The sequence below is a fragment of the Anomalospiza imberbis genome, chromosome 15 (assembly GCF_031753505.1).
Source record: "Anomalospiza imberbis isolate Cuckoo-Finch-1a 21T00152 chromosome 15, ASM3175350v1, whole genome shotgun sequence".
NCBI classification, from domain to species: domain Eukaryota; kingdom Metazoa; phylum Chordata; class Aves; order Passeriformes; family Viduidae; genus Anomalospiza; species Anomalospiza imberbis.
Genome location: NC_089695.1, coordinates 9,812,202 through 9,828,097, shown reverse-complemented (window position 1 = coordinate 9,828,097; position 15,896 = coordinate 9,812,202). Strand labels below are relative to the sequence as shown.

General features: G+C 46.2%; 1 protein-coding gene across 1 annotated transcript; it reads right to left on the bottom strand.

The window, feature by feature from the left end:
- Nucleotides 1-920: 920 nt before the first annotated feature.
- On the bottom strand, nucleotides 921-13,849 carry SLC25A48 (solute carrier family 25 member 48). Its single transcript, XM_068205778.1, is given in 8 exon segments — nucleotides 921-1,123; nucleotides 1,695-1,824; nucleotides 4,128-4,261; nucleotides 5,469-5,717; nucleotides 6,917-7,169; nucleotides 7,826-7,897; nucleotides 13,692-13,744; nucleotides 13,747-13,849. Coding segments are annotated over 7 exon segments (987 nt in total). The 3' UTR covers nucleotides 921-1,123; nucleotides 1,695-1,701.
- Between the last annotated feature and the right edge of the window lie 2,047 nt (nucleotides 13,850-15,896).

Here is a 15,896-nt window from a genome sequence, read left to right as displayed (position 1 = left end):
TTCTGTCATGTCATGTGTCCCTCTGCATGTGAGCCCCCTTGGCCTCTCCTGCCAGTGCCACCAGAGTCCTTTTGTCACAGCAAAGCTGGTTCTTCTTGGGCTTTGGCATCAAAAGCACCATGCTCATAAAATAAATCATAAGGATATTTAACAGCATAAAGAGAAATAATCATGATGTAAATGATCTTGGAATAATTGAGGTGCTGAGGTAGACCAAAGAGAGACTGGGCCTGCCCCAGTGGTCTCAATGGGATTCCAGCAAAGAGCTGGAGGTCTGAAGTAAGCTGTGTCTTAAAGAGACTTCCTTTGGTGATGCTCTGCTCACAGCTACAAAAAAATGTCTGCAGGTTTTGGCAGCTGGCAAGTCATGTCAGGGACCTCAGAAGGCCTAATGAGATACCTCAAGCTGGTCCCTGGAGGGCTGCAACAGGCAAGCTGAGTAAATTAATAGGCAGCCTTTTATATGAAATACAAACTTGTTTTGTGTTTTTCTGTGTAAAAAAATGCAGCTTAGTCTCTGAATTTAACATCCTCCTGTCTCCCAATTTAGTTTATACCTTGAATGACTGAAGTTATCTTCAGTTGACTGAAGTTGTTGAAGCCTTTACATTTTGCATGGTAATGTGTTAAATTGTGCCAAACTGTGTTGTAGAACACAAGTGTTTGTATGAGAGGAGTCACTCACTTCTTTGAAGATGAAAGCAAGCTAGGATTTGGTGGGAATCCAGAAAAAGCACCTGTGTACCCACTGCATTTCCTCCTTTCCTTGAGTGTTATAACGCCATGCTGGGCTTGGGTACATCCCTTGGGAAAGGGAACTAAGTTCTCTTCCTGGTTCAATACAAAAAATGTCATTGGTGAAGAAGCCCACCACCACCACCACCACCACCACCACCAGAATTACTAAGGTGCTCTTAGTCAACAGTGAAAGATTTGATAATAAAATAGTCTTTGGGTTTGATTGAGCTGGTGTGATTTTCGGAGTCCTCCATGGACCACATGTCCACAGCAGTTGCTGTAGGTGCAGGATGAGAGTCTTCAGTCAGAACAGCTGAGCATTCACCAACATCACACTGCTGATCTGGCTCAGGAGGTAGGAGACTTTCTGGTCTTCTTGGCAACACTTCTGAAACAATAAAGAAAGAGATTTATGAAGTACTGCAGAAAACTGCAAAGATGGCCAAGAAAAATCTTGAGTATCTAGCTACTAAAAAAGTTTAATTAATTCTTTTTTAATGCTGCTTCTTTATGCAACTCCAAGTTAATGAGGAAAAGAGTGAAACAGTGACTTGATAGTCAATGCACTTTGAAAGAGCTTAATTTCATATCTTTGGGAAAAAGTGAGGAAAGAATACTGTGCAGGGACTATAGTAAAAATGATATTTCAAAGCTTATCAAATATTAGAGAATAATCTCCTTTCAAATTTTTATTTCTGATTGATATTAATTAAAAAAATCACAACAATCAGAACAGATTACAGTGAAGCTCCAGGAGATGTGGACTGAAACTAAAACCCATTGGCACATTTGCAGTCTGCTCTGAATCCCACAGACCCAAATTGTGTTTGGCTATTCAGGTGTAGGTACCCGTGTAACTTGTACGACTTTCAGAGGACCTATACAATTACAACTCTGTTTGATTCAAAGATTAATTCTGTAATTTTAATAAAGCTAGGGGGTCTTTTTGTGCTGACCTGGAAGTTAGAGATTGGTCTCAGTTTGGCATCTTTTCATTGCTTTGAGAGAAAGTTCATAGCCAAGAAACATGGCTGCACTCGATGGGAATCCTCTCATTGTATTGACCAGGAGGCCCCTACAAAAGACCTGTTGGGAATGGAGCAAGGTTAGAGCATAGGAATATATGGACTATTTTAAGAAGAGGAAGAAAACACTGAAGCTGTGGAATTCTGAAGGACCAAATCTTTTGGGTTTGCTTGGAAGATACGCTCCCACTGCTGGTCTTGGCTGAGGTCTGCACTGGGGAAGGGGAGCACGGTGTCAGAAGTCACTGGTTTGGCATCATTGTGCTCCTCACTACAAACACCACATCCTGGTGTGTGCGAGGATGTGCACAAACTGCTCACTTTGGGGCCAGTCTGCTCACAATATCATGGTTCCAGGGGGGATCTCTGCTGGCCTACTTCTCACAAAATCACTCCATTAACCACCAAGGCTCATCATCACAAGTCACTAATCTAAACACCACAAGTTCAGAATAGATGTGAAAGGGAACACATTTTGCTTTATAACAGCAAAGTTCCCACAGCTACTGTAAAAAACCATGAAAAATCTTGGCCCCGAGATCAGAAGCCCTTAGATTTAAGCATATAACCAATTTCCCCCCTGAAATTATTGAACTCTACTAAACACCATCATATCTTGTGTCCAATAAATCCTAAGCACAGTGCTGACTTGTTTGAGACAGAATCAAAATATGTTCACATAGTTTAGATAAAGCTTACAATGTGAAATTGCGGTATTGGGACATTTAGGATGTTATTTGATTTATTGGGATGTTTTATTTTGTCAGGAAAGAGAAATTTTTTGGAGGAAATTAAATGTTTTTGCATTATCCATAAAGTAACATGAGAGACCCAAGTTAAATAATAAGGAAGGTTTAGGATGAAAAGTCCAGAAGCATAAATTTTTCTTATCTGAGTGAACACATCTGGCTGTGGAGAAAGACAAGGGTATAGTTGTGTTTCTTTGTGTACATCAGGCAGTTATTTCCAGCACTGAGAATGCTGTTCCTTTGTCCCAGAATGAAAACATCCAGGCATGGGTTTGCCATTTGTCAGTTGTGAGTCTCCCAACATTTAAAAAGATTCCCTAATGAGAGCAGAATCCAGTCTTGCTATCAACTAATTACTCATTCCTACTGATGGCTTTGGGGCAGGTGTCAGGTGTGACGGCAGAAAAACTACAAGAAGTACAGAACTCTACCAGAAAACTCTTCTAGTCATTAGTTCAGGCAGGACAAGGAGGGCAGAGAATGAGGATGATGATGGAGAGAGACAGGAAAACCCATGGAAATTCCAGTTTCAGCCACCCTGCTGTGAAAGTGCACAGCAAGTGCAATGCGCAAGGCAGGTACCGTACAGCCTGGGCACCCTGTCCCCCATCTGACTGCCCAAGCACAGTCTCAGCATCACTCCAGGTGTTTGTGCTTCACATGAATGTGACTTTCTTCACTCAGTGGCAAAAGTTGAGCCAGACCAGAGGCTCCTGTGACAGCTAGCATAATATAGTGGCATGTTGGCAAATACTGAAATCACACTGACTTGTGATTTTGCAGGTTATTTTCCTGTTTGTAACTTGTTACATTTCTCTCACAATGTGAAAATTAACTCTTTGGAGCCAAGAGATCACATGTTGTTCTGATGATAAATTCAGATTTATTTAAATATCAGAAGATGTTACTTCCACAACCATGCCTTGGCAGCAAAATAAAGCTGCAAACCCTTATTCTCTGCCATTCACATTTAACTGAGGCAAAATTTGCAGGTAGAACAAATATCTTTTATTACACTGACAAAGTCAGAAAAGGAAGATAAGTTTGGCACGCAGCCCTTCTTCATGTTCGAAACTAAAGCAATTCTGGTATAAGAACACTGACATTCAGCTCTATCTTGGTGCAAAATGAGGACAAGCAGTGCAAAAGCAGCATTAGTTCCACCAAAGCATTGCCCAAGGTGACCAGACACACCCAGAATGCCAGGACAGTCACACTGGAATCAGTTTATTGCCACCAAAGTCAATGGGAAACATTTGGCCTCTGCGTTTTGCAGAAGAATCACAGAGGTAAGACTTCCTACCTCTGATTTATGCTAAGTGAAATTATATCCATGATTAAGTGCACTAACATGAAATGTTGTTTGAAGTTAATTACATCAGCAGTGTGTGACCCCCCAGTCATTCATTTCTTCATCCTGTAACATGTACTATAACTCTTACTATTTTGATTTAGAAGGAATCTACACTGTAATTACTTACTGCCATAATAATAATTTAGCACTAACTGGCTTTAGCTGTCTCTCAACACTGCAGATAGGTTGTTAACAGCCACTGTATTTTCCAATTGACAATTAAATACCTAATAACCAGATTTAACTTCAAATGTCACTTACTTTTAAGCCCTCATTCTGGTAGCTCTGTAACATGCAGTCAAGGGTCCCTTTGTACTGGTTTAAATAAACTCCGTCTGCCTGAAGTCGACTTTTCACAACATCCATTGGAGTAGATACTGCCCAGGAAATGGCTCCTGGAAAAATGCAGAAGTGTTTGAATAATTCCTTCTCTATACTTCCTTGCCCGCAGGTCAGTGAACTCAGAAATTCACATCTATCACATAATATTCATGCGATTTTCCTCAGGGCATTCACCCTGCTCAGGCACAGAAACAGTATTTCTGGGAGAAAGTTCCCTGTTTTTGGAGAAGAGTTCAGATTTTGGAGGTTATGCTGCTGATCAGATGCAGGCAACCCAAGAGGGGCTTCTCCAAGTGCAAATACATCTTCTGCTGTGCTTGTGGTGGAACATGGACATGCCATGGGAAGAGCCTGAGCTGACTCTTGGGACGATTTCAGAAAAAACTGAGTCTTCTGCTAATTCCATTGATAAGCAAAGTGTGAGCTGAGGATACAGCTCACGGGTAGGTGCATCTCAGGCTGCCAGGATTAGGCTCCACACAGTGAGATACCCTGTCATTCCTCTACAGAAGTGCCTATTTCCATTGACCAGCCTGCAGCTGAGTGGGATGGTTTGCCTCTGGAAAGATCAGTACATGACTGCAATCCATGGCCCAGCTGGACAGACAAGAGTTTGTCTGGACCTACGTGAGTGTTGGGGCACACTAAAAAAGCTATCCAGAGGTACCAGGGGCCTCTTTATTTGAGGAGAAGGCATTTTGTTATCATTACCTGAGCTAAGGATTGACTTGCCTTTATGGATTTGCAATTTAGAAATGACCAAGAAGTGGAGAATGGGAGTAGGGGTGACCTTTCACATGGTGGGGCATACATGCCAGTTTTACTGGCAAATGTATGTATGGAAAAAAGAAGGAGCTCAGTAACAGTCAACTGGGCTTCTGCTAGGTGTGGGTGGGTGCACACCCTCCTGGTGGGCAGCCAACAGGTTGAAGTCCTCTTCTGGAGGCATCTTGGCTTCCACATATCCCTGGCAATGTGATTGGCAGGCTGCCCTGAGGTATCCAGGGAGATGAAGGCACTGTCTGTTCTCCTCTTTACTGGCAATGATCCCAAGGAAGGTCTGATAACACGACTTTTATAAAGTTTGTCAAGTCATAAAGTGCAGCTGTGGGAACCCAGCCCTGGGGAAGGAAGGCTCAGTCCCATGTCCTCTGCTGGTCTTCAGGAGAATGCAGTGGCTCTTGAGTCACCCTCTTAATCTGCCGTGAGAACCTTCCTGTTCTGGTTTTGCCAATGCTGTGAGGAAGTAAAGGTGCTTACCTGCTACACCCCCTGCCACCCAGATAGAGAAGGGATTAGGAGAAATGCTTCCATGAGGAGTTATCCAGTCACAGAACATTGCGTATGGGATGAAATAGGCGCAGTACCCGGGAACATCCCTCAGCAGCATTGCTATGTTGCCTCTGTATACTCCTGGTATCCCCTCTTTCTGTAGGATTGTCCTTAAGCAGTGAATTGGGCCTCGGTACACAGGAGATCCAGGAACTGTGGAATTTAGTTTAACGTTTGCTACAAAAAAAAAAAAAAAAAAAAAAAAAAAAAAAGTACAGCTGTTGGAATAGATATATTGCCACAGAACTCCTCTCCAAAGGCCACTGCCATTGATTAGAAGTCACTGCCATCCAGTTTCTTCTGGGGTCAGCAGATAACATGGGGAAAATGTTTTAGGAGAGAGTATTTAGGTCCATTGTCAGAAAACATGTAGACACTTCAGACAGACTTTTTCTCAGATGCGTGGCATACCTCCCAATAGGTATGTGCCCAGTGAGACTTCCAAATAAGTTTAAGGCAATGTACCAAATTTTCATGGATTTCAACTTCAACTTATGCCAAGTCACATCTCTGAAAGCCTTAGCATATTCAGAGTCTGCCCTTCCCATGCAGACCAAGCTGTTTTTGTAAAAGGCATTAGGTTTCTAAGCCTCATGGAGGCTTTAGAAATGGACATAATATTGTTTTATCAAAGCAACAGAAAAATGCCAGCATTTCACAGTTAAACACCATGACTGTAATTGTGAGAAAGGTGAAATGTTGAAATCCAAGCTGTTCAGCTTTGAAGCTGCTCCATGGTCTTCATTTGGCTGTGCATGTGCTCTGGTGGGGTTTGCTCCATGCTGGCAGCCTGCAATGGAATTCAGCTGCTGTCTAAAGCTGAAGCAGCTCCTTCTGCCTTGTGGACAAGGAACAGCCACCCACTGCCATCCTGCTGGTGTCCCCTCCTAACCCATCCTTCTCACACCTGGGCTATCTGGGACCCCGTGTGAAATAAGTCGTTTTTTAAATGTAAATAAGAAATTTCTGCTTTTGAAGAGAAGGGTGGAATAACAGAGGTTTATGGGCAAATATATATGGGACTGAGAGTGTGCAGAGGGAGATGGGGAGCTGGCATTGCTACTGGCAGCCATGGTGCTGCTGCTGAGATCTCCAGGGGACCCCACAGCCCAGGGGCTCACAATTTCTGCAGCTCCTGGTCTTGAGCAGACCTGCCTCACATTCCTTATAGATCCCAACTGTCTAGAAATGCCATTGATAAGAACCCTTCCCTTAAGCTGAGCAGGATGGGGTCCATCCTCAGGTAAAAGGGGGAATTTTTAGCCCAACTGCAGCAGCACAAAGCAGCAGAAAGCCTGGCCTTGACCAAAGTTGTAAAGCCCTGTGTATGTACCAAAGACTGGCAGAGACAGGAAGACAAAACTGTTGCTTCCTACCTTTGGTGTACGGCTGTGTTTGCATCTGTAGCCTTATCTTGACCAGTTCCACGGGAGTGCCAATGCCCACAGAGATGACCCCAGCCACGATGCTGGCCAGAGTCATGTCGGTGAGCGAGGGTGCGGCGGCCGGGTCCCCGTGGCGGCACTGGCTGAGGAGCCGCTGCGTGTTGCTGAAGACTCCAAACACCACGGAGCTGTAGATGCCGATGCTGGCCAGTGGGAAGGACATGCCCTTGAAGAAGCCGGCCAGCTACCCAGGAAATGGAGCAGGGCTTAGGACACTGAGCAGGACTGAGCAGTGCAAACCCCAGCTTGTCTATCAGGTTAGAAATCACAGACTCATACAATGGTTTGGGTTGGAAAGGACTTGGAAAGTCATCTTGTTCCAATCCCCTGCCATAGTCAGGGATGAAATGCAAATCCAAGTAGCAGATATCTCCTGGAACCAACTGTTTGCACACACTGAGCAAAGGAAATTGGTTCATGCTGCTAAAGGTTTATAAAGATTGTGCAGAATATGGGATATGGCTGAAAGCACAGGAACCCATGTGGAAGTGCCTCATATAGACAGTGTTGCTTCTGGCTTCACCTAAGTCAGCAAAATCCTTCTGGAAGACCTTTGCCAGTAGGATCAGGCAAAAGAGTCACTGTGGATGCAACCCCTGCGGAGACACTGATCATTCCATGCCAGGGATCTCCCTTTTCCCTATAGGAGTCACCAAGTGGTGACTTAACCTTAGAGTTAAGCAAGAGAAGGCTGTAGGGATTAGCAGGCTCAATTGCATAAACTTTATTGGTCTTTATATAACTGCTGGTGTCAACAGCATTTTGTACAATTGCTTTATGTATTTATCTATTTATTGACTTGCACTTTCTACCAGCACATTTAACGTACAAAGTACTTACAGACTCATTTCTGTACACAGTAAGAACACACTTGAGTGTATTTCCATATCCTTGTCCAGCTTGCAAACGAGTCTGCAAAAGACATTTGTACAATGTGGTTAAAATCCTATGTTTCCAGCCCAATGGAAGCTCATACTAAGTAAACAATGTGTACTTTGCTTTGAGAGCAAGTCCTTCCTTAGTCGTAAAGAGAACTGAGCAATAAAATAAGATATATGTGCATCCACCCTCTTGAACTTTGCCAGAAGCAAGGCTAAGCAGGATCTCACAGCCTGAAGCTCTCTAAACATCTGGAATCAATGACTGTCAAATTGCTCTCCAGTCTGGACCAACCAGCCACCCTGACTCAGCACAGCAGGCTGCTGGTGTGCAGTGCTGTCATTGGCAAGGGTCTGATTTATGTGGAGATTGGAGAGTGGTGTGGTCTTCTCCATTTGGAGACTCTCAGGGAAGGCTGGGATGTGTTGCAAAGAGAGGAGAGGTCAGCTCTGCTGGGAGACTTCTGGGGCCCTTCTGCTCCAAGGTGGATTTTAAGACACAAAGATACTAATTGGAGCTAAAATAATTCAGCACCATCTCGGAAATTCTCCATGCTTCACTCAAAAACACAGTTTAATATAATTAAAAAAAAAAACCATTTTATTACTGGAGAGCAAATTGGTTATACACCTTCCAAGAGATGTAAGAAATGGCATGTAGGTCACAACAAAGCCTACAGGATTAAGCATTTCCCCTTCTCATATGTATATATTTAGATGAGCTTTCATTCAAGCTGCTCGCAAGGTTGCACTAGAAAGATCCTAACAAGGGATGTATTTTCTGGGCTTAGGGTTGCGCAAGGAAATGGAAACACTGCTCATTTCACAGCACCTCAGGCTTCATGTTGGCTGAGGCCAGAGCTCATTTGTTATAGAAAGATACACTTGCTCCATCAGGAATGTTTTTAGGAAATGGGGACATTTCTGACTATATTTATCAGCTCTTCTGCAAGCAGTGAGGGCTGAAGGGACACTGCTGACCTGTGCTGGAGGGATGGTGTCCAATCCCATCCACTGACTCCGCCCTGATTTACATCAGGGTGAAGCAGGACAGTATTTGGGAATTTAAAGCCCAAAGGAATGTGTGTCTGCCAGAGTTCACGACTGGTGAGAGCTTTCAGATGGCAAACAGCAGGTTGGATGGTACAATCACTTGGCCCAGAGCCCTGCAAGAGGCTGCCAGTGCTGCCATGGGACCCTGGCAGGAGCAGGAGAGACCAAAGTCTGTGTTCACCCCTCAGCCCAGGCTTGCCCCTCACCCTGGGGTGGCTCCATGCAGCTCTTTGCACAAATGGAGCATCCCTGCTCCACTCCAGGCCTGGCCAGAGGCCACAGAGAAGTGGCAGCCAAAGCAGAATATTTACTGAGCACTCAGAGCAAGCTGGTCGATGAAGATGCTGCCATGGCTCAGGCAGCACACATTGTGCAATGTGGGCAGGCTCAGGCCACGGGTGCAGACGGGGCACACCGTGACTCACACTGGGGATAACGGGGCTGGGGGAAACAGGGGAAGGTGGCTGCACCCTGAGTGACCCAGGACAAGCCCAGACATTTCCACTTTGCCTCCATGGGATTGGTTTTTTTTGGGGTTTTTTTTTGTTTTGTTTTGTTTTTTTTTTTTTTTTGTTTTGTTTTTTGTTTGTTTTTTTTTTTTTTTTGGGGGTTTTTATTATTTTTTTTTTTCTTTTTACTCAGTAATCAGGTATTTAGAGGTTCAAGTTAGTATATTTTTTCAGTAACTGGGGGCAACAGAGTGTTCTCACAATCTGGTTCTCACACACGTCCCTTAGCTAATCTTCAGCTAACCTGGCACTGAAATCCCTGCTGGCATCTGTGACAAAGTCAGCTACTACCAGTATGCATATAGCTCTGGAAAATTCTCCTTTTTGTTATGTTTTGATTAGATAGGGCTCTTTGGTGACACCCAGAAGCTGAAGAAAATTCTGGGAAAATGAATGCAATGGGTAGGATGAAAAGTGAATAAAGGCACAACTGTGAGAGTTTTGCAAGGATGTAGCAAAAACCAGCTGCTGGGGTTTGATGGAAGCTGCATTGATGGGAAGAGGTGGCTGAAGGGGGAAGAGATGACTTGATGGGCAGTGTGGCGTAAATACCACTTATCATACAGAGCCTTGTACTCAGTCCTGCCTCTTCCCCCAGGTGGGGAAAGACACCTGATCCCCTGGAGGCTGCAGGTGCTGCTGAGCAGCCCCTTTGCTGGCCTAGTGTTGTGTAAAAACTCCCTTTTCCCCTTTCCTGCTCCTGAATTTGTAACGTAACAAGTCTGCCTACTTGGTATTCCCAAGGCAAAGCCTTGCCCAAAGCCAAGAGCACAGAGGGGGCAGCCTGTCAGTTGTCTTTATAACCACTGAAGGATGGCCTTGCTCTTTCTTGGCATCCAAACTCGATGTTTCTGAGCAGGATTCTCATAGCCAAACTCCCTCGAGCCAGGCAATGATGCCATGACTGCCAGCCTGAGATGGGGATTGCCTTGGCAATGCTGGGCAGAGCCTGCCTTTGCTGTCCGTGCCCTGCCCATGGCTGGGGGGTTGGGGCTGCCTTGTGGCTTCTCCCGTGTGGGGTCTGCACCCACCTTTGCACAGGGATGCCCTTGGGGCTGGTATGACTTTAGCAGCTCAGAAAGAATAGGGCTGGCTGGGCATCTCCTGAACCAAGGAGAGCCTGGTGTGTGCAAGGGGATGGCTGTGATGGCTGGGGAAGGGATGTGGTGTGGGCCATGCTGGGCCCTGCCTCCTTGGCATCACCCCCAAAGGTCTTTAAGGTGCAAACACGACCAATGGCTTTTGGGTTTGCCACCACTGGCAGTCCTGCCTGGAGCCAGAGCCAGGCTTGAACCAGAGCAGAGAACACAGAGTCACAGAATTGCAGAATAGCTCAAGTTGAAAGGGATCTTTTAAGGCCATCTCTTTCAGCCTCCTTGCAGTGAGCAGGGACATCTCCAGCTAGACCAGGTTGCTTGAAGCCCCATCCATCCTGCCCTTGAATGTTTCCAGGGATGGGCATCCCCCCACCTCTCTGGGCAGCCTTTGCCTGTGTTTTACCACCTTTTTTGTATAAGACTTCCTTATATCTAATCTAAACCTATTCTCTTTCTGTTTAAAACCAGTAGTACTTGTACTATCGCAGTGGGCCCTGCTAAAAATTCTGTCTTTAGTTTAGACCCCCTTCAAAGTACAAGAAGGCCACAATAAGATTTCTTTGGAGCCTTCTATTCTTCAGGCTGAACAACCCCAACAAGGGCAGAGAAGCTAAAGTGATGCAAGCTGCCCAGAAATGCCTGGGCCAAAAAAAAAAAAAAGAAAGGAGCAGGATCCCCCTCCCTGTTTCTGCAGCAGTAGGGATGGTCAGCTTGGTTGAGTCAGGATGCACTGGTATGTGTATGGGCTTGTCTGCATCATGCTGAAAAATGCCTTCTTACTTCTCTAAACCCTTTAGTTGGAGGAATAATTATCATGAGGGAATCATAAACACTGTGTGTCACAGCCTTGGGATAACAATTTCAGAACTCTGCCCTTTCAGCATTACCAGCACTAGGGAAACACATAAAAATGTGCCTGCAGCAAAGCAAATACAGTTCCCTCATTGCCCTTTGAATACTAGTCTGTGGCAAAGTTCAATAAAACATTGGCAGAACTGTTCAGTGAACCACACATTGAGTAAGGCCAGGTTAATTTTCAGCATTAATTCATCACAGAGGAACTTACACATATCAGTCAGTTCTTTTAGTTTCTCATTCAAAATGAGCATTGGAGAGGAAGAAAGTCTGTGAAAACATTCCAAATTGCCCTTTGGGATAAGTGAAGGTCCTTCAAGGCATCAGCTAGAGAGAAGGTCTGGATTGGTGGGGGTTTGGGTGTTGACATGTGAACACAGTTCAAAGGGTTTTACCTTGACTGTGTCCAGGGGATGACCCGCAACCACACTGGCAATTCCTGGAGATGAAAGCAAAGTATTATGCACAACACTGAAGCTTTTGTGGCAGGACAGGATGCAGTGGGTTTAGAGGAGAGATTTCCATAGGAACAGTTGTAAAGGGCCCAGCCAGAGCAATGACCAGCAGGATGCCCCTTCCCTGACAACAGTCAAAAGCTGAGTTTAAACACTTTTCTGTGTACACTCTCCTGGACTCCTTCAGCTTTACATCTCAAAGGCACCAGAGAAGGAGAAGTCATATTTGTATATCTTGTCCAGGACCAACCCCTTTTGCACTCCTGTAAGCTCACATAAATTTTTAGCCTCAGAATGGTGAGATTCATGTTCAGCACAAGGCAATGCTTTCTCCTGGCTCAGAGTGATGTCCTAGGTGACTGCTAAATGGGACCTGCAAATTCCTCATCCTTTGCTGTTTTAAGAGCAGTTTATAGAGATACCTGTCAGAGAGGATTCATATACAGGGGATCCTGCTCTGTGTAGATCTGCCCAGTGCCATCCTGCCTTCCTCCTTATGGTTCTCTGGGGAGAAATTGGCCCATATTCTCTTACCTATCACCCACCTACTCACATCACTCACTGCCAGGAGCACTCGTGGCAGCACAGAGCACTGTTTGGTTTCCCTCTTCTCCAGGGAATGGAACACCTGTGTGCCATGGCCAGGATATGGTTTTATGTCTTTGTTGCAAACAACACTGGCAGGTTTTAGGGTTTGTGGAAAGTCGGTAAATTGTGATGCTTCTTCACCAGCAAATCTGTGTGCAAACCAGTGCCCACAGGTGCTTTGGGGACTACATGTAATTTCTCTCTTATAGTGGGTTAGTACTGAAAAGAGCATCATGTACTTGGTCAACACATTATGACTTTTTAAAAAATATGTTTAAAAAAATGTCCCCCCTTCTCCCAGACCTCGGACAACTGATGGTTTAGTGCTATGCGTGAAAACTCTCAGCTGTCACTGCTGCAGAGCACTGGTGGCTGTTCATCTACCAGGACATCCTGTCCCATTGCCAGGGGTGTGCAGCAACAGCACAGGGCAGTGGGGCAGAGAGAGCAACCACAGCCTACAGAGATCCAAAAATCAGCTGTTCATGCAAACTTTTGGCAGAGGTTTTGGGTTTCTTAGTCTGCTAACTTATTAACCTCATTTGGCAGGACACCTGTGAGCCACCTCACACCCTGCTCCTGTGTCGAGTCTGAAGGGACAGCTGAGCAGAGGTTTGCCCTTTGATGGCTGGTGACTCTGTCCTGCTGCAGCCCTGGGGGCAGCAGAGCTGGTCACCCTCTCAGCTGGCAAACCAGTGGGCATCTCTCAGTTCTGTAAACCTTGTCCCATTACTGATGCCTCTACGTGTCGTTTGCCTTCCTTTTCTTTCGGTTATCAGTTTCCCGGTGTTTGCCATCGGAACTCCCGGCAGACAGGATCAATCCCTGCCGTGGCCATTAGCCCTGTGGCGGGGTGAGGACCCGGCAGTGCCTCTCGCGGGGATGGGGACACGGGGAGCCCCGGGCTGACAGCTGCCACCCCCCTCCGAGCCCGGCGGCGCTTCCAGCCACGGGGGCAAGGACGGGAGAGGCGGCGAGAGCTGGGGGCATGCGGGGACCTCTGGAAGCCGGCCCCGCACAGCAGCATCACACGTTCCAAACCTGAATTTTAACCATCCCGCCCGTGGAAGTGGGATTAAACCGCACTTGTGTACCAAAGCAAACCGTGGGAGACGCCGGGCGGAGGCACAGACCGCGAGTGACCCGGAGGGAGGGTTTTATCCCTGGAGGGTTTTATCCCCCGAGGGTTTTATCCCCGAAGGGTTTTAACCCCGGCACCTCCGCCGTGCGCCCTTCGCCGCCTCCCCGGCCGCGCTCACGGCATCACTCACCGCCCACCAAGCCCGCCACGAAGTCCTGCAGCTGGACGCTCGCCATGCCGCGGGCCGGCTCCCGGCGGGCCGGCGATCCCCGCGGGCAGCGCTCCCGCGGCCGTGCGGGCTCCGTGCGCTCCGCGTTCCGCGCCCGCGGCTTCCAAGCGCTGTGACATCACGCACCGCGGCTTAAAGGCGCCGCGGGAGCCGCGGAGACACCGCCCGGCCGGGGCGGGGAGGGTCGCGGTCCAGGCGGGCGTGACGGCGCTCGTCCGGCGGGGATGGCGCAGAGAGCGCTGCGCATCAGCCCGGGGCGGGGGCGCCGAGGAGCGGGAGGAGCAGCATCGCTCCCTGGGCAGGCAGCGGGGCACGGGGCTCAGCCTGAACGGGGGGAAAGGTCGGGATGTGGGGAGGGTCATGTACGCTCGCGAACTGAAGATGTAAGTACAGAGGTAAAGAGTATTGCACCCTTAATCAGTCGAAAAATATCTCCGTTCCCTTCATTGAAATGACTGTGTCATCGTTTGAGGAGATACCTGCAATTTTTGTATGATCTTTCCAGAAGATAACTCAAATTTCTTTATAATCTTTCCAGGAGATAACCCTAATTTCTGTATTTTGGAAAGCCATGAACAATTGCCCCCCTGAATGATTCCTTCTATGTATTATTCACAATTTTCTTATTCATTGGTTACATGCTTCTCCCCCTGTCCTGTCTTTCCCAGAGTCAAGATTCCAGATCTGGTGTATTTTGCTTTCATGCAAGACATTCCTTTTCACCCTCCTCAATCATTTTTGTTTAAAGTGTTTCAACTGTGCAGCCAGAGCCACAAGTGATAGGAAAGAACCACTCAGCAAAATAAAGATATTTTCTATTTTGATCTCAACCCCTTTTCTGGGGATTCCTAACATGCCTTTCTGATTGAGGTTGAAGGCTGGGCTCCCTCTCTTGAATCACGAATACCTGATTTTGAGCCCAACCTGGCTGTTGTGCCTCCTCTGTGGCACTTTCAAATAGTAAATCTAATGTTTTACACCTTACCAGCACCTGGCCACTCAGCACAGGACTGCCTCACCATCCTCAATCCACTCTCCTTGTGCTCACCAACTCCATCAGAAATGTGTTCTTGCACTTCAGGGGCATGGCTGCTCCAAAAAAGACGTCTTGGCCCTTGGCACTGTGCACATACATCTGGCTGAGGTTTATACTACAGCCCAAAGCAAATTTTATTCTGTCTAGGCTAGGTTTCTGTAGGTGGCAGTTCCTTGGGTCAGTTTTGGAGGCTTTCTGACAAGACAGGCATCAGGTTTGCTACATTGCCTTCCTCAAATGAAAGGTTGGATTTTCTTAAAATGTATTTTGTCTACATGTTCTGGTAACTATAGAAAATGTTGGTAGCTCATGAGCAAGAAATCCGGAATGCCAAAATACTGGCTGAAAATAGAAATATTTTTTCCTTAAAAAATTGGTATTCCCATTGCTAAATTATATATTCCACAAAAAGGCCTTAAAACAATGTTCCCTTATGTGCATGCACATATTCACAGGAAACCTTATCACTGAGTTGGCTGAAGGGGGCTTTTGTCTAGAAATTGCTTATAGAAATTTAATATTTTGTGCATGGTTATCAGCTCAGATAATCTACACCTGAAACTTTAGATTTTTCAATGCATATAACAATGCTTATTCTTCATGAGGAAGGTTTTCCTCAAGCACCAGGTCTCTAATGAATTTTGAGGGGGACTGTGGTCCTAAATAAATGTTGGAGAGAACATGTGTGCACAAGCACTGTGGAAACTTGTCAGTTATTCGTTTTCTTAAATTTGCTTTCTTCATTTAGAAGAAATATTCCACATGTACACTAACACAGAAAAAGAGTTTTGTCCGCGTTTTTCATGCACGTTTTCCTGCAAAACCAGAAGAAAAGCTGGCTGAATGAGGTAATTATTCAGATAGCTCATTAATCATATGAATTCTCTTTAACTTGGATTAGCACATTTCCATGACAAATTCAGAACATCTGCTAACTCAGGGAGAATACTGGACATGGTCTTTGTGCAACACTGAACGTGGAGCTGAAACCACTTGTTATGGAGAGTTTACTCTAAACAGCTCCTGGTCTAGAGGAGGGAGGCAGGGAGGCTGGGGCAGCTGAAGGGAGATGCCCTTGCAGCTGGCCCTGTGGACACAGCCAGGGGTGCAGGATGCTCGAGGCTCCTGCT